The following is a 21,186-nucleotide window of genomic DNA, read 5'->3' on the forward strand; positions in this document are numbered from 1 at the left end:
TAATTTAGGTTCCAACCGCTGATACAAAGTATCCCTCATGTACTTGTGTTCACATTATTTTATTTAACTGATCCGTACGTGACTGCTGCAGTAGAGATAGAGAGATATGTTATAATTTATGCTGCTGCTTTGCTTTTCACGAAAGGGGTAGCTTGTTGATGGCCAATCATAAGTCATCAAAGTGACAGTAGGCTACAGTCATAGAGCCTCCGTGTGGGGCAAAAGTTAGGAGATATCTAATCAATGGAAAGTGGAATTCAAATGATGTAATTAAAAGTTAAAGGAGAAGGATAGTCTACAATGACCAAGAGCCAACAGGTAGGCTGCTACTGTATATTCTGAATAAAGTTGTTGTTATTTGTAATCGTGTAGGACGAGAAAGCGCATGCAGCCTCAATTAGCCTAGCTAGCTTCTCCCAGTTTGATGCAGTCAAGACAGGCACTAGTAATCATATTGGATGATGAATAATCTAGCTATGGCAGCGATTAGTCTACTATAGCGTGAGTCAGCCTGGTTGGTTGCGGTCTCTTGTCTCTCCCTCCCTCCTCCCTGTTACTGTGTCACTCGGTCAAACTCCCAGTAGCCTACACACTCACACAGCCCCTGCTAGAGCATCACCACTCTCTACCTCCCTTATGCTTTATCATCTCCGGTTAATTAAGTATCTTAAAAATATATTTCTCTGATGCTTCCCTAACTCGGATTGGACCGGGTTGTCCTCGGGTCTGTTCGGAACCACAGTAAAGTCAATCAGCAGAATCAGGCTTCGCCAAGATTACATGCCAGATTTAACCATATTATCAGTTCAACCCAGCTCAACCGAGAGCAAATGATAACTGATTCTCAGTTATCAAAAAATTGCAACTAAACCCAGCATAGTAGCAAAGTCTAGCTCACCATAACCCAGCCCAGCGTAGTATTGCCCATCCAACTCAGCTCACCATAACCCAGCCCACCGTAGCATTGCCCATCCCACTCAGCTCACCATAACCCAGCCCACCGTAGCATTGCCCATCCCACTCAGTTCACCATAACCCAGCCCACCGTAGCATTGCCCATCCCACTCAGCTCACCATAACCCAGCCTACCATAGTATTGCCCATCCCACTCAGCTCACCATAACCCAGCCTACCATAGTATTGCCCATCCCACTCAGCTCACCATAACCCAGCCCACCGTAGCATTGCCCATCCCACTCAGTTCACCATAACCCAGCCCACCGTAGCATTGCCCATCCCACTCAGCTCACCATAACCCAGCCCACCGTAGCATTGCCCATCCCACTCACCCAAAGTAGTCCCAGCATCAGGCCTGGAGACCGACGACACAATGACGAATCCGAAGCCCTCGTTCTCTCCGCGTTGGATCTCCATGTCATATGGCTGCAGGGCTGCGGGGACCACAGCACTGCCGGAGCCCCCTCCTCCCCCACTGCCGATCCCACTGGTGGAGCCACTGCCGGAGCTGACTGTGTTGAGGGAGTTCTGGCTGCCCTGGGGGGTCCGCTTGCCTTCCGTCAGGGAGGGGGCCTGGGTGCTGCTGTGGTGCGACGAGGCCGGGGACGGGGGCACGTCACCCTCCCCTTTACCCACTGAAGAAGAGATGGGGGGAATGAAGAGTTGGGCAGGCAATATAAAAACGGTGTTCAGCAAATATATATATTTTTCCACCTTATGTTTGGCACGGGCTAGTGATCGTTCACTGAGCCAATAAGCAATAGGTTTTAACTAGCGTGGGTAGTGTAGGTGGCCGCTGTTGTGGAGTGTGTGGTGAGTGTGTGTGGTGAGTGAGTGTGTGTGGGTGAGTGTGTGGGTGAGTGTGTGTGGTGAGTGTGTGTGGTGAGTGTTTGCCTGTGTATGCATATGCCTCTGTGACCCGTCCTCACCTCCGTATCCTGAGCTCTTGCGTTGGACAGTGAGGTTGACGTGGCCCTGCTTGGCGGCCTGCTGCATCAGCTGCACCACCAGCTGGTGAGACTTGCCCACCACCGCCGTGCCGTCCACACAGATGAGCTCGTCCCCCGAACGCAGACGCCCGTCCTCATCTGCTGCTCCATACTTCACTATGTGCCCAATGTAGATCTACAAAATACCATACAGATACATTAGCTCTGTACTTCATTATGGGAATACTCTAGATCTACAAAACATGATACATATAAATCAGCCTTGTACTTCACTTGTAGTTCAAGTTCAACGCAGCTAAATTAAACCATTTGATCTTCCATTCCGTTCCAAAGCACAGAATCGTCTGGAATGCCATTGTATGCTGTAGCGTTAAAATGTCCCTGAACTGGAACTAAGGGCTTAGCCCGAACCATGAAAAACAGCCCCAGACCATTATTTCTCATCCACCAAACTTTACAGTTGGCACTATGCATTGGGGTAGATAGCGTTCTCCTGGCATCCTCCAAACCCAGATTTGTCCGTCCAACTGCCAGATGGTGAAGAGTGATTCATCACTACAGAGTTTCCACTGCTCCAGAGTCTAATGGCGGCTAGCTTTACACCACTCCAGTTGACGCTTGGCATTGTGCATGGTGATCTTAGGCTTGTGTGTAGCTGCTCGGCCATGGAAACCCCTTTTATGAAGCTCCCGACGAACAGTTATTGTGCTGACATTGCTTCCAGAGGCAGTTTGGAACTCGGGACGCGCTTCAGCACTCGGCGGTCCTATTCTGTGAGCTTGTGTGGCCCACCACTTCTCGGCTGAGCCGTTGTTGCTCCTAGATGTTTCCACTTCACAATAACAGCACTTACAGTTGACTGGGACAGCTCTAGCAGGGCAGAAATTTTACGAACTGACTTGTTGGAAAGGTGGCATCCTATGACGGTCCCACGTTGAAAGTTACTGAGCTCTTCAGTAAGGCCATTCTACTGCCAATGTTTGTCTATGGAGATTGCATGGGTGTGTGCTTGATTTAATATACCTGTCAGCATATATACAGTATATAGTATATATACAGTATATCGTATATATATAGTATACAGTATATAGCGGGGAGAACAAGTATTTGATACACTGCTGATTTTGCAAAGCATGTGCAAATTAATTACTTAAAAATCATACAATGTGATTTTCTGGATTTTTGTTTTAGATTCCGTCTCTCACAGTTGAAGTGTACCTATGATAAAAATTACAGACCTCTACATGATTTGTAAGTAGGAAAACCTGCAAAATCGGCAGTGTATCAAATACTTGTTCTCCCCACTGTATGTAAATGTGATATATATATTTATTTTTTTATTATATACATTTGCAAAAATTTTAAAAGTTTTTGCTTTGTCATTATGGGCTATTGTGTGTAGATTGATGAGTGGGAAAAAAAACATTTAAATAAATGTTTGAATACGGCTATAACGTAACACAATGTGGAAAAAGTCAAGGGGTCTGAATACTTTCCGAATGCACTGTAAGTGAATGGTGTGCTGCATGAAAAGATCCCATTACAAACCTTTTGCTTTTCCTTGGCGCATCCAAACTTAACAGTGACAGACAAGGGATATGGTGGAGGAATGGTGCAGGGATACTCACCGGCTCTCCAGCCTCATTTCCTCCCAGGATGCGGAACCCAAAACCTGTATCCTTCCGCCACAGGAAGATCTCTTGCTCCTGGCAATCTGGCTCTGAAAAACACAACACAAGAGCTCAGTGGAGGTGAAACAGGGAGTAGACCTGACACTCAGAAAGTTAAACCTACGGCATGACTGTTGCATTAATCAATACACTGCAATTAAGTTCAGTATTCATAATCATAATATAATATATACCATTTTGCAGACACTTTTATCCAAAGCAATTTACAGTCATGCGTCCATACATTTTACATATGGGTGGTCCCGGGATTCAAGCCCACTATCCTGGCGTTGGACTACATTTAAATTCAGTTCAGTTAGATCTTGTTATTAAACAATCTGGTATGAACAACCCCTCCTCTCTACTCTCCTCTGCATCACTGGGCATATTAGGTTCCTTCTCTCAGGTGCAGGGTTGGCTCCCAGAGGACAGGAGGAACAAATGCCATGTACATGCTCTCTATGAATGTGACCTTTTAACTCTCTGCCTCTTTTTCTCGTTCCGTCTCTCTCTGTGGAACACAAACACACGTGGCTGTGGGAGGACACAGGCAATTTGGTGTTAGTCTGTTCACCCACAGGGCCAGTCTGAACACAGGGCATGGACCACTTCTCCTGATGCACCTTCTGTCTGCCACACAGGTTTTATTAGCCCTCAGGTGTCTGTCTGTCTGTCTGTCTGTCTGTCTGTCTGTCTGTCTGTCTGTCTGTCTGTCTGTCTGTCTGTCTGTCTGTCTGTCTGTCTGTCTGTCTGTCTGTCTGTCTGTCTGTCTGTCTGTCTGTCTGTCTGTGTGACTGTGTGACTGTGTGTGTGCAGGTTGGATAAGTCATTAGCCTTCCACTGATCCCTGTCCCTGGCTCAGCAGATCTTTCTCTCTCTTGCACGTACGCACGCACGCACAGCCTGTAACTGTCAGAAAGAATATCCTCTGCAGGAGGGTCCCAGCATGGTCTCATCTCTAGTCCTGTCTCTGTCCTATCTCCTGACACCACCAACACCACAGAGCACCATAATGCTGATATGAGTCCACAACAGACACACAGACGCCCCACCACACATTAAATACCTCTCCTCTTAACCCCCATCTCCAACTCTAACCCATTCTAATAATCCAGCCAAACAAACAGTAAGATCAGCTCCATGGCGGAGGGATCACCAGGCCCAGTTAATATTTAATCAGCAGCAGACCTAGATTCTACTGGCTTTACTTTACATACTGATTAACCAATACTACAACACTGCCTGCATGGATTAACCAGTACTGCAACACCGCCTGCATGGATTAACCAGCACTGCAACACCGCCTGCATGGATTAACCAGCACTGCAACACCACCTGCACTGATTAACCAGCACTGCAACACCGCCTGCACTGATTAATCAACACTGCAACACCGCCTGCATGGATTAACCAGCACTGCAACACCACCTGCAGTGATTAACCAGCACTGCAACACCGCCTGCACTGATTAACCAGCACTGCAACACCACCTGCATGGATTAACTAGCACTGCAACACCGCCTGCACTGATTAACCAGCACTGCAACACCACCTGCATGGATTAACCAGCACTGCAACACCGCCTGCACTGATTAACCAACACTGCAACACCGCCTGCACTGATTAACCAGCACTGCAACACCACCTGCACTGATTAACCAGCACTGCAACACCGCCTGCACTGATTAACCAGCACTGCAACACCACCTGCATGGATTAACCAGCACTGCAACACCGCCTGCACTGATTAACCAGCACTGCAACACCACCTGCATGGATTAACCAGCACTGCAACACCGCCTGCACTGATTAACCAACACTGCAACACCGCCTGCACTGATTAACCAGCACTGCAACACCACCTGCATGGATTAACCAGCACTGCAACACCGCCTGCACTGATTAACCAGCACTGCAACACCACCTGCATGGATTAACCAGCACTGCAACACCACCTGTATGGATTAACCAGCACTGCAACACCGCCTGCACTGATTAACCAACACTGCAACACCACCTGCATGGATTAACCAGCACTGCAACACCGCCTGCACTGATTAACCAGTACTGCAACACCGCCTGCACTGATTAACCAGCACTGCAACACCACCTGCATGGATTAACCAGCACTGCAACACCACCTGCTAGCACACAAAACAGGCTGAGGCTGGCAGGCAACTAGCACTACTCACTGACATACATACATACATACATACATACATACATACATACATACATACATACATACATACATACATACATACATACATACATACATACATACATACATACATACATACATACATACATACATACATACATACACAAGCTGCACGTGCATACATAATGAGCATATTCTGATAATGGATGCATTTTTAATACACCATGAATGTAAACACATTATTGTTGCCAGACATGCAACATGCCTCTTATAAAGTGCAAATGACAAATGGCAAACAACATTATATTCCTATTACACTAAGTTATGTTTGCTTGTCTCCCCACTCAGTTTAATTGTAATGTACTGTAAATGACCAGACTCTTTAATAAAGCATGTTTTTCTCCAGGAGTCATCATATTGCCCCCTAGATGGAAATGAATGACCCATTGTTTGGAGAACAAACCATTTCTTTCAAGAGACTTGTTGTGAGTATAGTAAATTAGTGGGGTGGCGCCCTCCTCCACTCATGAATAATGGAGGACCTGAGTTGTGACTGCAAAGGATATGGGGGAGAGTCTAAGAACAGATGTTTCTGCTTTTACAACTCAAAACGGGGGTGCCTTCTATCGCCCAGTGTACCTTCTATCATCCCCAATTCTTAGGGTTAGAACAAGGAAAAAGTATTGTATGCACCACACTATTGTTCAAATAAATTATCATAATTTTTTCTGCTGATGAGAACATATACATTATTTTTGTCAAATAGCTCATGACGTAGGCTTGGGTCAACACTGCATATACCATATATTTCATTTCTGAGTCGTCAGCAAGGTAGGATGCATGTGATCCTTCATTTCTAGTCCCTTCTTCCGCTGGCATCAGACCTACACATGAGTGTTCGGAAATGCAGGTGTTTATATATTGAGAGGTGTCAATAGCTTCACAGAGCAAGAAACACATCTGTGTTTCAAGGAGACTAAGCTCTCCGAGACCTCTGTCACAGAGTCAGGTTTGACTCATACACTGATACCACACACACACACACACACACACACACACACACACACACACACACACACACACACACACACACACACACACACACACACACACACACACACACACACACACACACACACACACACACACACACACACACACACACACACACACACACACACACACACACACACACACACACACACACACACACACACACACACAGCTGCTCCTACAAAGTACTTAACAGGTCCCGTGTGGCTCAGTTGGTAGAGCATGGCGCTTGCAACGCCAGGGTTGTGGGTTCATTCCCCACGGGGGGACCAGGATGAATATGTATGAACTTTCCAATTTGTAAGTCGCTCTGGATAAGAGCGTCTGCTAAATGACTTAAATGTAAATGTAACAGTGCTTCTCCTCCAGGACACAATGCAACACCCACTTAGTTAAACAAACTCATACACTGCCTAGTCTAATCCCAACAGAATAATCAGAAAGGTTTCAAGAGTTTCTCTCTTCCCACCAATCAACAGACATGATGATCAGATCCCAGGCTCATTCACTCTAGTTTATACATTTTTGATGTATTTGAGTTCGGCAGCATTGTTGAACCTACACTTCAGTTGTGCCAAACAACCACAGTGAAGTGATGACTGATGACTCACGTCTGCTCTCATACATGCTCCTGGACTGGGCCCAGATCTTGAAGGGGTCTGGCTTCTTCTGGAGGGTCATGGTACCATCTCCAGGGTCCTGGGTGGGCAGGGGAGGCAGGCCAGGCAGCAGCTGGGTGGGGGCGGCCAGAGGGGGGCCTACGGCCTCACTGGGCATGTTGGAGGAGGGGTGGCTGGGAGAGTCTGTGTGGGTGCTGCGATGGCTGCACACACTGTGCTGGGAGCTGCTCTGACTGTCCTTCCTCTCCAGCTGCTGCTGAATGGACAGAATGGGGAGGGAGAGAAAGGAGGGAGAAAGGGTGGAAGACAGGGGGAGAGAGATAAGATGAGAGGAGTAGGTGAGGTGATAGTGAGAAAGAAGGAGAGAGAGAGGGCCGAATAAGAGAAGACAGAATAAAGACAGGGAGTGAAAGAAGAGAGATGAGTAAGAAGGGAAGGTCGTAGAGAGAAGAAAAGAACCATCCAAGGTCATTATCATAGAAACACCAAGTGAATTGATTGTGTCTGTCAGTAAGAGCTGCATTCTAACGGTGTGCGGGAGAGATGACATGGTTTCTATGACGCCCACACACAGAACTGTCTCTGAATAGTTTCTTTATATTACAATAAGACAACACGATGTGTTTATTCATACACACACTACGTTCATGTCCCCCCATTTATCATGACACCAGGCAGGCGAGAACTGCTTCCCACCAAAACGGGCTGAAATTTCAGACGGTCTTCTCAAATAGCTCTTACACTAAAAGGGCATTATCATCATTTTCACAATTGTACAGTATTAATGTTCCAAACCTCTCAGCCAATAACACTAGTTTTCAGTTTATTTATTTATTTATTTAATGCAAAAAAAATATTCTGTGCAATTCACTGAATATGAGACCTCTAAGCTTGGTTATACGACTGTGGGACATTTGAAGAAGCTTATCAAAATAGAATACGAAAAACCTGTAGGTGTCTAACACATTGAACATACAGATTCAGGTCAAGGAAACCATGTCATCAGGTTGTATCTAGATCAATTTGACAGTAAGACATTTGACAGTTCTATAATATTTGTTATGGTTGATTAAATATTAAAATCAACATCATGCATGAAAAGAAAAAAAAGCAAACACAAGCTTGTTAGTAGAAACAAAAACACACTTACAAGCCAACACTTTGCAAATACACCAAGACAGTTGGGTCCCAACTGCAAATGGCAGTGTACTCTAAGCACATATTTAAAGCCCAGCATCAGAGACAGAAAAGCGCTTAGAGGCTGACACAGACTTGCATGCAGCCTGACATTTCAATGATACAACACAAAGCCTGCTTTCCCATCGTGAAAAACGAATTGACAGTGGCAACCGACCAGGGTCACCATTGCCCCCGCTCAACCCTTACAGAGCCCTTCCCCTCCCCCACCCTGTCACATGATCTCCATCAGCGACGCCCCATCTATGACCGATTACTATATCGCACTAATTCCTAATCCCAAATACCCCTGCTTCCCGTTAACAGGAACACTGAAATATGTATGTAATGTATTATCCACATTCCTATAATATACATACTCTGTGGATGGCTGTGGGTAGAAGTTGCCAGTTTGGCACTGAACTAGGTTTAGCCAACTCTCCCTTACCTGATGACGAGCTACGGTTTGATAAACAGTCATAATAAAAACACAGTTGGGAACATAAATCACTATGAGTGGAGTGTTCCTCCTTTGCTGCCTCCCCAAATCCTGACTTAAACCAATAGGGTGGCAGAACACAAAACGGATCTAGGATCCGTTCTAGGGACAACTTTACCCTCTGGATGAGGCTCCAGGGGATGCCATGGGCTGAGTGTTATTTACAGCTGGAGAGTTGTCTCCTCATAGCCAGTATTGATTTCTCATCAGGTTAAGTTGTGTGTTAAAGATGAGAAGGCGTTCGCTCTTTAAACCTCAGAATAAAGTTATTGTCCCTGGAGAGACCATCCTACTGCTCCAGCACTGAGGTAGCTAGTGTACCTCTCCTCCTCTCTGTCCACTGTACCTGTGGGCTCAAGCATGTGAGTCACTCCCATAGAATGCCTCTAACATTTCCTTCAGGTCTTTCCCTCATTCCATCATTATTTGTTAATCTATCCTCCTCTACACAAGCCACTGCTATATGACAGCCACTCCCTCCTCCCTCTTTCCCTTCATCCATGACCCTATGCCACCCCTACCAGCTGGTCACTAATACAACGACTCAACCAGGGCACCAAGGCCAACCTTAATCGCTGATAGTACAACAGCATGGGAGAGGTGGAGGGAGGAAGAGAGAGAGAGCGGGAGAGAAAGAGAGATAATATGGAGAGAGAAAAGACAGGGAGAGGGAGCAATGGGGAGATTGAGAAAGAGAGAAAGAAAAGGAGGTCACAGTGAGGGAGCGAGAGAGGGGAAAGAGGGGAGAAAGAAAAGTAGCAGAGGAGGTATATGGAAGGCTCCATGTCTTTTGTTCTTTAAATAGCCCCCACACCCATCCAGTAGAAAGCAGGCATGCACCGGGGGAATAACACTAACACATGCAGAGGAGGAAAGGGAGAAGAGAGTTGTGTTGTACTTACCACCAGCTTGGGGCTCCTCTTGGCCGGCACCACTCCTGCAAAGCAGCGGCAGAGAGACAGAGAGAGCATTAATGACCGGCGTTACTCCGTAACCGTCCACCCCGAGCAAAAACAACCACTTCACCGGACAGACGGAGGGACGCAAGGATGGAGGGAAGGACGACGGGTCCTGCTGCAGAGCTGAGCTAGCCCAGCTCTCTCTCACTCTCTCTCATTCTCAGAGTAGCGCTGCGCTGTGCTACGTTGTGCGTTAGCCAGAGTGATCACCGCCTCCCCATGCGGTCTACTAACCCTCTCTCTCCCTCTCTCTCACCCTCTCTCTCTCTCTCTCTCTCACCCTCTCTCTCTCTCTCACCCTCTCTCTCACCCTCTCTCTCTCTCACCCTCTCTCTCTCTCACCCTCTCTCTCTCTCACCTCTTCTCTCTCCTGCTACTAGCACAGGAGCTACTGATCTCTCTGCATTAGTGAAGCTGACTGACTGACTGACTGACGCTGCAGAAGGTTGCTCCCATCCACCGTACCACTGAAGACGAGCCACTGAACGACCAAACCACTAAACGAGAATGAGACAGAGCACTCTGCAGGCAGAATCTCAACTACAGATTTAGGATCTTCATTTGAGCCAATTTGCTACAGCAGGAAAATAATCCTGCAACAACAGGAAATGTGAATTATTATGTGGATTATAATTAATGGACATTTTTGCAGGGGTTGATACATTTTTCATAAGGGAAGACCATTTTGGAAATTTCATCGGGAAATTAGGAAAGTTTTCCTGCAACAGGGTAATCAAATTAAGATCCTACATCTGTATTACCAGGAGTCCAGGAGCTTGAGCATGATATGGAAGGCCATTGTCAGCTCCCCTCTCACTGAGAGCATCTTCTGAATGTCTCTCTGTGTGTTCACCTAGAGCAGGCAGCAGCTCCTCTGCTCAACACTCGCACATTGAGAAGCAGATCTTGTCTACTCCCTCCCTCGCTTTCTCCCCCTCTTTTTTTTCCCTATGCCCTCCCCCTTCTCATCCTTGCACGGTGTGGCTTGCTTGCTGGCATCCACCCCTCCCCCACCTCTCTCTCTCTCCTCTGACTCTCCTTCTTACTATCACACACGCACGCACACACACACACACATGCACGCACGCACGCACGCACACACACACACACACACTAGAAGTAATGGGATGATGAATACCAATAATCTACATTTAAAGTTAACAGCTTATTCCAAACCCCTTACAACCATGATATCCATTCACACAGTTTAGCTGTGAAACAAAACCCTAAATTGTAAAATCAACTGATACAATCAACCTGTTTCAAGCAACTGGTACGGAATCCATGACAAGTAGCACACTGAGTAGAGCAACAGAGATACCGATAAGCACTATTGTCCCTTCCTTCTTTGTCTTTGTATCAATTCAACAGGAATTCTAAGGTCTTAGCTGCATTTAGTCAACACTGAGTTATTGACCAAGCCTTGTTCTGTACAATGTCCTCTACCTAGGTAATATTCTCCAGTTGTTAAGCCATAAAGAATACAAGATAAAACATGTTTTACCAATGAGGGTTTGGAACATTAAAGCCAATTATCTCAGAATCATATTTTTGCAGATAGAACCTTATAATTCTAAGGTCATGTAGGCTATTATAAAAAAACACCTGCAGCAGAATACTACCTAGGAAACCAGATTGATAGCATACTACCTAGGAAACCAGATCGATAGCATACTACCTAGGAAACCAGATCGATAGCATACTACCTAGGAAACCAGATTGATAGCATACTACCTAGGAAACCAGATTGATAGCATACTACCTAGGAAACCAGATTGATAGCATACTACCTAGGAAACCAGATTGATAGCATACTACCTAGGAAACCAGATTGATAGCATACTACCTAGGAAACCAGATTGATAGCATACTACCTAGGAAACCAGATTGATAGCATACTACCTAGGAAACCAGATTGATGTATAGTGTAAGTAGGGAATTTGATAGCGCATTAGAGGTCATTATCAAACTACAGTAGCACTTTCTGTTTAACATGGAGCTTGCTGCATCTGTACTTTCTAGAGAAGGTATAATGAATACCTCCCGAAGAGCGTTTGATCCCTGAGGTATCTCCATCTACCAGGTTCAGCCTCTCTCCTGCATCTCATCCACCTTAGATAAAGCCAATAAACCATCCTCCACTTTAATCTCAAACTGATTTAAGGTTCACCTGTGGCCGATGCATGCCCTCACGCTGTCACTATCCCGCAACCCAGCACAAAGAAAACACTCTGAAAACATCAATGGAACCTTCCGGCAATGTTAACACACGATAGGAAAGCTCTTTCTTTAGCCATCCTGCTGCATTGGCGAAAATCATTAAATGTTAAAACTTTCTGTTGCTGCCTGCAAAGCCCCTCTACACGATTCATAATTCATCCTCACACTCTCTTTCTACCGCTCCCTCTTTCTCTCTCCCTCTTTCTACCGCTCCCTCTTTCTCTCTCCCTCTTTCTACCGCTCCCTCTTTCTCTCTCCCTCTTTCTCTCTCCCTCTTTCGCACCCCCTCTTTCTTTTTTTTCAGACAGTGGAATTGCCTATAATGGCAAGGAGTGGGAGGAACATCATAGCAAGCATGTGAATGAGTATCTGGATGATACGAGTGTGTGTGTGTGTGTGTGCGTGTGTGTGCGTGTGTCAGGATGCACATAAGTTAGATCAGAAGATCAACAGAGGTTGATTAGACCAGTGGTTCCCAAACATTGTTTTGCATTGTGGACCTACCTAATGCCACTCAATGATATATCGATGATACTGTATATCGCTAGTCAGGGGAACAGTAGCTAAAGTGTATTCAGATCTGCGGCCAGGCTGGCAACAAATCTTACCTACACATCAAGTTGATAAAATATGATAAATAATCTGGGGCAAATTTCAATGTGAATTAAATGCCCACTACTGCATTGAAATGATTGTAATGGACTTGTCCCTGCTCTGCAGACAGCCCACTTATGCAGCTAAAGCAGCAGATTTACATGTCTTGCTGCGGTAATGCATGTTAACACGTGGTCCAGCGCCTCACTGTGTTAGAGTAGTTCCAGCACTGTGATATTGATGTACACATCTCTCAGTTCTGTCCTTGCTTCCACTGTGTGTTACATCTAGACCAATGCCCAGGTTATGTAGAGACCCGCTGATGCACAAGGAACAAAAGGAGATACAATATCACATATTGTAGGAGGGAAACACACATTCCTCCGTTCACACATGGCCATTCACACATACACACACACGCACACACACAGTACACTTACTGTATGTGACACACCCACAAACAGGCACCTGTGTGATACACACACACACACACACACACACACACACACACACACACACACACACACACACACACACACACACACACACACACACACACACACACACACACACACACACACACACACACACAGGCATGTGCGAGCACACACGCAACATCAGATCAAATCAAATGTTATTGGTCGCATAAACATATTTTGCCGATGTTATCGCAGGTGCAGCGAAATGCTTATGTTTCTAGCTCCAACAGTCCAGTATACCTAACAATACAAAACAATACAAACAAATACAAATAAAGGAATTAAGAATTAGAAGGAGCAATGTTAAGGTCCAGAATATAAATCTACAGTATATGTATATGATGCTGTATGGACAGTATGAACAGTATGGACAGTATGTGAATAGGGAAGGTGTGTAGAGCAGTAATTATATAGGATGAGCCTTGACTAGAATGCAGAATATACTTATGAAGTGGGTAAAACAGTATGTAAACATTACTAAAGTGAACAGTGTTCAATGAATATGTACATAGGGCAGTAATCTCTAAGGTGCAGGTTTGAATAACCGGGTGGTAGCTGGCTAGTAACAGTGACTAAGTTCAGGGCAGGGTAAAGGGCGGAGGCCGGTTAGTAACAGTGACTAAGTTAAGGGCAGGGTACAGGGCGGAGGCCGGTTAGTAACAGTGACTAAGTTCAGGGCAGGGTAAAGGGCGGAGGCCGGTTAGTAACAGTGACTAAGTTCAGGGCAGGGTACTGGGCGGAGGCCGGTTAGTAACAGTGACTAAGTTCAGGGCAGGGTACAGGGCGGAGGCCGGTTAGTAACTGTGACTAAGTTCAGGGCAGGGTACAGGGCGGAGGCCGGTTAGTAACAGTGACAAAGTTCAGGGCAGGGTATTGGGCAGAGGCCGGTTAGTAACAGTGACTAAGTTCAGGGCAGGGTACTGGGCGGAGGCCGGTTAGTAACAGTGACTAAGTTCAGGGCAGGGTAAAGGGCGGAGGCCGGTTAGTAACAGTGACAAATTTCAGGGCAGGGTATTGGGCGGAGGCCGGTTAGTAACAGAGACTAAGTTCAGGGCAGGGTACAGGGCGGAGGCCGGTTAGTAACAGTGACTAAGTTCAGGGCAGGGTAAAGGGCAGAGGCCGGTTAGCAACAGTGACTAAGTTCAGGGAAGGGTACAGGGCGGAGGCCGGTTAGTAACAGTGACTATGTTCAGGGGAGGGTAAAGGGCGGAGGCCGGTTAGTAACAGTGACTATGTTCAGGGCAGGGTAAAGGCCGGAGGCCGGTTAGTAACAGAGACTAAGTTCAGGGCAGGGTACAGGGCGGAGGCCGGTTAGTAACAGTGACTAAGTTCAGGGCAGGGTAAAGGGCAGAGGCCGGTTAGCAACAGTGACTAAGTTCAGGGAAGGGTACAGGGCGGAGGCCGGTTAGTAACAGTGACTTAGTTCAGGGCAGGGTAAAGGGCGGAGGCCGGTTAGTAACAGTGACTAAGTTCAGGGCAGGGTACTGGGCGGAGGCCGGTTAGTAACAGTGACTAAGTTCAGGGCAGGGTACAGGGCGGAGGCCGGTTAGTAACAGTGACTAAGTGCAGGGCAGGGTACAGGGCGGAGGCCGGTTAGTAACAGTGACTAAGTTCAGGGCAGGGTACTGGGCGGAGGCCGGTTAGTAACAGTGACTAAGTTCAGGGCAGGGTACAGGGCGGAGGCCGGTTAGTAACAGTGACTAAGTTCAGGGCAGGGTACAGGGCGGAGGCCGGTTAGTAACAGAGACTAAGTGCAGGGCAGGGTACAGGGCGGAGGCCAGTTAGTAACAGAGACTAAGTGCAGGGCAGGGTACAGGGCGGAGGCCGGTTAGTAACAGTGACTAAGTTCAGGGCAGGGTACAGGGCGGAGGCCGGTTAGTAACAGTGACTAAGTTCAGGGCAGGGTACAGGGCGGAGGCCGGTTAGTAACAGAGACTAAGTTCAGGGTAGGGTACAGGGCGGAGGGCGGATAGTAACAGAGACTAAGTGCAGGGCATGGTACTGGGCGGAGGCCAGTTAGTAACAGACACTAAGTGCTGGGCATGGTACTGGGCGGAGGCCGGCTTGTGGTGACTATTGAACAGTTGGATGTCCTGGAGATATAGGCTGTTTTTCAGTCTCTTGGTCCCAGCTTTGATGCACCTGTACTGCCTCGGCCTTCTGGATGGTAGCGGGGTGAACAGGCTGTGGCTCAGGTGGCTGAGGTCCTTGATGATCTTCTTATTCTTTCTGTGACACCGGGTGCTGTAGAAGTCCTGGAGGGAAGGCAGTATGCTTTGGTGATGCGCTGGGCAGACTGCACCATCCTCTGGAAAGCCCTGCGGTTGAGGATGGGGCAATTGCCATACCAGGCAGTGATACAGCCCGACAGCATGCTATCAATGGTGCATCTGTAGAAGTTTGTGAAGGTCTTAGGGGCCAAGACGAATTACCTTTTTTACCACACTGTCTGTGTGGCTGGACCATTTCAGGTTGCCGAGGAACATGAAGCTTTTCACTCCCTCCACTGCAGCCCCGTTGATGTGGATGGGGGTGTGCTCTCTCTGCTATCTACTGAAGTCCACTATCAGCCCCTTCATTTTGTTGACAATGAAGGAGAGGTTATTTTCCTGGCACTACCCCGCCAGGGCTGTCTCATTGTTATTGGTAATCAGGTCTACCACTCTTGTGTCGTCTGCAAACTTGATGATTGAGTTGGAGACGTGTGTGGCCAGACAGTCATGGGTGGACAGGGAGTAGAGGCACTATGGTATTGAGGGCTGATCTGTAGCCGAAGAACAACTTTCCCCCATATAGGTATTCCTCTTGTCCAGATAGGGCAATGTCCAGTGCAATGGCGATTGCATCATCCGTGGATCTGTTGGGGCGGTATGCAAATTGGAGGTGTCGGGTAGGTGGAGGTGATATGATCCTTAACTAGCCTCTCAAAGCACTTCATGATGGCAGAAGTGAGTGCTACGGGCAATAGTAATTTAGTTCACTTCACTTTCTTGGGTATAGGAACAATAGTGGACATCTTGAAGTGGGGACAACAGACTGGGATAGGGAGAGATTGAATATCTCTGTAAACACTCCAGCCAGCTGGTCTGCACAAGCTTTGTGGACGTGGTTTGGGATGCTGTCTGGGCCGACAGCCTTGCGACGGTTAACACGCATAAATATCTTACTCACGTGGAAGTGGGTGAAGAAGATGCATAGCTTGTCCAGGTCCCTGCCACATATACATCTCCTATCTGAGCTGTTGAATTTGTCCCTGTACTGTCGTTTTGCCAGTTTGATTGCCTTACGGAGGGAATAACTACACTGTTTGTACTCGTCCATGTTCCTAGTCACCTTGCCGGATTAAATGTGGTGGTTTTCACTTTCAGATTTGCATGAATGCTGCCATCTATCCACAGTTTCTGGTTGGATAAGTTGTAATCGTCACAGTGGGAACAACATCCTCTATGCACTTCCTACAACATGACTGCCTGCTTCTAGGTCCTAGACAACAGTATTTTTTTAGGGGGTGTTATTTCTTTCAATTTCTGCTCAGTACGTTTCTTGCATTATTACCTACAGCCAAAAATTATTTTGGGATATTACACACACACACACACACACACACACACACACACACACACACACACACACACACACACACACACACACACACACACACACACACACACACACACACACACACACACACACACACACACACACACACACACACACACACACACACACACAATACCCACACTTGACCTTTGTGCTATTGACTGTGCCCAATAATGTTTGTGCCATGTTTTGCGCTGCTACCATGTTGTGTTGCTGCCATGTTGTTGTTATGTTGTGTTGCTACCATGCTGTGTTGTCATGTGTTGCTGCCTTGCTATGTTCTTGTCTTAGGTCTCTCTTTATGTAGTGTTGTGTTGGCTCTCTTGTTGTGATGTGTGTTTTGTTCTATATTTACATTGTATTCATTAAATGTTTTTATTTCCAGGCCCCCGTCCCTGCAGGAGGCCTTTTGCCATTTGGTAGGCCGTCATTTTAAACACGAATTTGTTCTTAACTGACTTGCAGTCTACTGACTAGTTAAATAAAGGTGAAATAAAATAGAATAACCCCCCCATCCCATCCAACATACACCCAGCAGGTGTGAATGATGCATTGTGCTCACACCACCTAGTTCCTTCCTCCTGCCTGAGCCTGAGCAGCAGAATGACAACAAGGCTCTGCTCAATACTCGGAAACGGAACAATGAATCCGTTGGCCCGTCGCTCCTTTTAAAAGCCTCTGGATTGATCACTAAGAATGGAACACTGGCTTAAAATGCCCAGTCTTCTGAACATTGAGCAGACCATGCTGGCTGAATGACTAAGAGGGCCTGGCTATTGTGATGCTAATGGTTTGGGAAGTAAACAGTGTTGGAGTGAAAGAGCAGTGGTCAGTGAGTTGATCTGTAATGGACTGAGGACTCTAAGAGAGTGGAGCTGTGGAGCGTTCCAGGTTTAACATTTGGCTCAGAGAGAGATGCTGTGGGTCTGTCTTAACTGTGTCATAGCCACCCAGCTGACTGGGTAGGGACATCTATTAATGAGGAGATTATGGGGAGAAAGTGGTGTGTGGGTTTGTTAGAGTCGACATGTGAGTGGGTGGGTGTGTGCGTGGGGGAGTATAGTGTGTGGGTACATGACATGTATTATTTCAGTGAATCTGTTTCTATGCTCTGTTCAGGCTGTGGCCTTGGATATGTTCTCAGCAGTCCCACACTAAGGGAATGAATGGCTGTTCTCAACTGTCCTTACATCAGAGCGCTACAGGAACAACATGACAAATATCCTATTTTGTTTGGCTAAACTCACTTTCTTCTATACATCCCCATGTTGTCTTTCTAGTCACCTCTCCATATCTTCCTCTTTTCTTGATCTACACCCATCTCTTTTCTTCTTCCCATTTACCTCCTCTCTCTCTCTCTCTCTCTCTCTCGATCCTATCATCCCCAAGGGGACAGTCCCTACTGAGGTGCTGCGGAGCATCATCATGGCAACAAAGGCAAGGCAAGATGGAAGATATTTACAACTCACCTCGCAGAGAAAGGGAGGGGAGGAGAGATATTGTGGGTACAAGGTTTTGAGGGGGGGAGGAGGAGAGGTAAGGGTGGGAGTGGATGAGAAGAGTTCATGTACTGTACGCATGTTGATCTGAAACATTCTCCCTCTCCCCTCTCTTGATATTAGTCTATGGGTTAAACATTGAAAACTAGGATGCCCATTCGTTGGGATGTCCTACGTCCAAGTCACGATTCAATTCAATTCTGATACATTGTTATTGTGGCACATATATGGCACAAAATAATGCTATTGTGGCACATATTGATGTATTGACAAAACACATTGTACAGCTAGACAATATGCATTCATTAAACATTTGTACTGCGTAGCTAGCAAAACTAAACCCCTTACGGACAATCAACTCTCGATGCCTCTGTGAACTTTTCTCCTCCCACACAAACAACTTTTCTATTTTTCAGAAACTCCATTTAGAGATGCAGAGAACTCCTGGTCCCCTGAGGCGATGAGAATAAATAGCTGAACTGTTGTATCATCATAAACAGTGTTTCTGCCAATCTTCAGGGATGATTGTAACGCTGCATATCTCAGATAATGCTGACAGCTCTATATGACTCAAGGTAAGAAGGACAATCACGTTTTATTACCGACGTTCAGTATCTAACTGAAATGAGACCATGTGATAGAGGATGCTGGATGTAGTCTGCATACTGCTGGTTGTGAAGGTATTGACATGACGGCATGATGCACACCTCCTGTATGTTTCCTGTGACCTTGTGCCCCTCTCTCTCTCTGACTCAGACAGAGCAGATTGATGACTCAAAAATGCAGAGATTAAGTATTTTATTCATCTACCTAAGGGAGGGTTTCCTCTCCTCCTCCTCTTCCCTAAACCAACTTCTTCTCTCATCGAGCATTGTTGAGCCTCCTCCTCCTCCTCTTCCCTAAACCAACTTCTTCTCTCATCGAGCATCGTTGAGCCTCCTCCTCCTCCTCTTCCCTAAACCAACTTCTTCTCTCATTGAGCATTGTTGAGCCTCCTCCTCCTCCTCTTCCCTAAACCAACTTCTTCTATCATCATTGAGCATTGTTGAGCCTCCTCCTCCTCCTCTTCCCTAAACCAACTTCTTCTCTCGTCATCGAGCATTGTTGAGCCTCCTCCTCCTCCTCTTCCCTAAACCAACTTCTTCTGTCATCGAGCATTGTTGAGCCTCCTCCTCCTCTCGTTCCTCTCTACATACCACCTTACTCTGATAACCTTCTGCAACTCCTGAGCTCTAACTTCTTTTTTCCTATCCCTCTTCCTCTAAACACATACAGCTTCGACATTCCCCATCTAGACTGACTTCCTCTTTTTCTCCCTCCTTTCTACCCTCCCTTCCTCCTTCCATCCTACTCCTCCTCTGATCCTATAAAGGTGTTGTTTGTTGTGGGTTATGAAGCATTATGGCTCCTAATCACCAGAAAGTTCACTGCATCCTCCTCCTCCTCCTCTTCCGACAGCCAGCCAGTCAACCAACCAGACAGCCAGCCAGCCAGCGAAACAGACAGCCAGACAGCCAGCCAGCCAGCCAGCCAACCAGCCAGCCAGCCAGACAAACAGCCAGCGAAACATCCAGCCAGCCAGACAGCAAGCCAACCAGCCAGCCAGAAAGCCACTGCTCCCTCCATTCCCACAAAAACCTCAGTCTGCTGCTCACAGCTTCACATAGACAGTCCAACCCTACATAATGTTAACCCAAGCCCACAGTATCTCAGTACCTCATCAACAGGAAATTGACCAATGAACTGACCTGGGTCTAGTGCAATGACCCCCTGCCATCTACGCTAAGGGAGATCGTCTCTGGTGTCTCTCCTCGTCTGCCCCATAGCCATGCCGTAGCAATGACCCCCTGCCATCTACGCTAAGGGAGATCGTCTCTGGTGTCTCTCCTCGTCTGCCCCATAGCCATGCCGTAGCAATGACCCCCTGCCATCTACGCTAAGGGAGATCGTCTCTGGTGTCTCTCCTCGTCTGCCCCGTAGCCATGCCGTAGCAATGACCCCCTGCCATCTACGCTAAGGGAGATCGTCTCTGGTGTCTCTCCCCGTCTGCCCCGTAGCCATGCCGTAGCAATGACCCCCTGCCATCTACGCTAAGGGAGATCGTCTCTGGTGTCTCTCCCCGTCTGCCACGTAGCCATGCCGTAGCAATGACCCCCTGCCATCTACGCTAAGGGAGATCGTCTCTGGTGTCTCTCCCCGTCTGCCACGTAGCCATGCCGTAGCAATGACCCCCTGCCATCTACGCTAAGGGAGATCGTCTCTGGTGTCTCTCCCCGTCTGCCACGTAGCCATGCCGTAGCAATGACCCCCTGCCATCTACGCTAAGGGAGATCGTCTCTGGTGTCTCTCCCCGTCTGCCCCGTAGCCATGCCGTAGCAATGACCCCCTGCCATCTACGCTAAGGGAGATCGTCTCTGGTGTCTCTCCCTGTCTGCCCCGTAGCCATGCCCTTCCTCTCTCCCTTCTTGCTCCCTCTATCCCTGTGGATGTCCTAGCAGCCTGGAGACAGGCTGTATCTGTGTGTGTATCAGTCTTGTACAGGCCAGTAATGATGGTGCCATTTAAGTCAATACAGCAGCGTTATTTCAGCCCAGGCACCCAAGGTCAACTCATTAGAGTTCATAATTGATGCTGCCTGCATAAGCCCACCCTCAGCTAATAGGGATCTAGGGAAGGAGGCATAAGCCCACCCTCAGCTAATAGGGATCTAGGGAAGGAGGCATAAGCCCACCCTCAGCTAATAGGGATC

The 21,186-nt window shown here is 47.2% G+C and overlaps 1 protein-coding gene across 14 annotated transcripts in view; it reads right to left on the reverse strand.

Moving 5' to 3' along the window:
• Positions 1–21,186, reverse strand: part of LOC139542852 (membrane-associated guanylate kinase, WW and PDZ domain-containing protein 1-like) — a 224,618-nt gene that overhangs the window by 14,967 nt on the left and 188,465 nt on the right. For 13 of the 14 annotated variants that reach the window (XM_071348771.1, XM_071348775.1, XM_071348774.1 and 10 more), the window contains 5 exons: positions 9,989–10,023; positions 7,403–7,667; positions 3,536–3,627; positions 1,887–2,082; positions 1,290–1,592 (listed from right to left, as the gene is read on the reverse strand). In XM_071348771.1, coding sequence (XP_071204872.1) covers positions 1,290–1,592; positions 1,887–2,082; positions 3,536–3,627; positions 7,403–7,667; positions 9,989–10,023 — 891 coding nt within the window. The remainder of the gene's footprint in view (positions 1–1,289; positions 1,593–1,886; positions 2,083–3,535; positions 3,628–7,402; positions 7,668–9,988; positions 10,024–21,186) is intronic. The other variant, XM_071348768.1, reaches the window with a different exon arrangement.

This window comes from Salvelinus alpinus, chromosome 17 (assembly GCF_045679555.1).
Source record: "Salvelinus alpinus chromosome 17, SLU_Salpinus.1, whole genome shotgun sequence".
In the NCBI taxonomy this organism is placed as follows: Eukaryota; Metazoa; Chordata; class Actinopteri; order Salmoniformes; family Salmonidae; genus Salvelinus; species Salvelinus alpinus.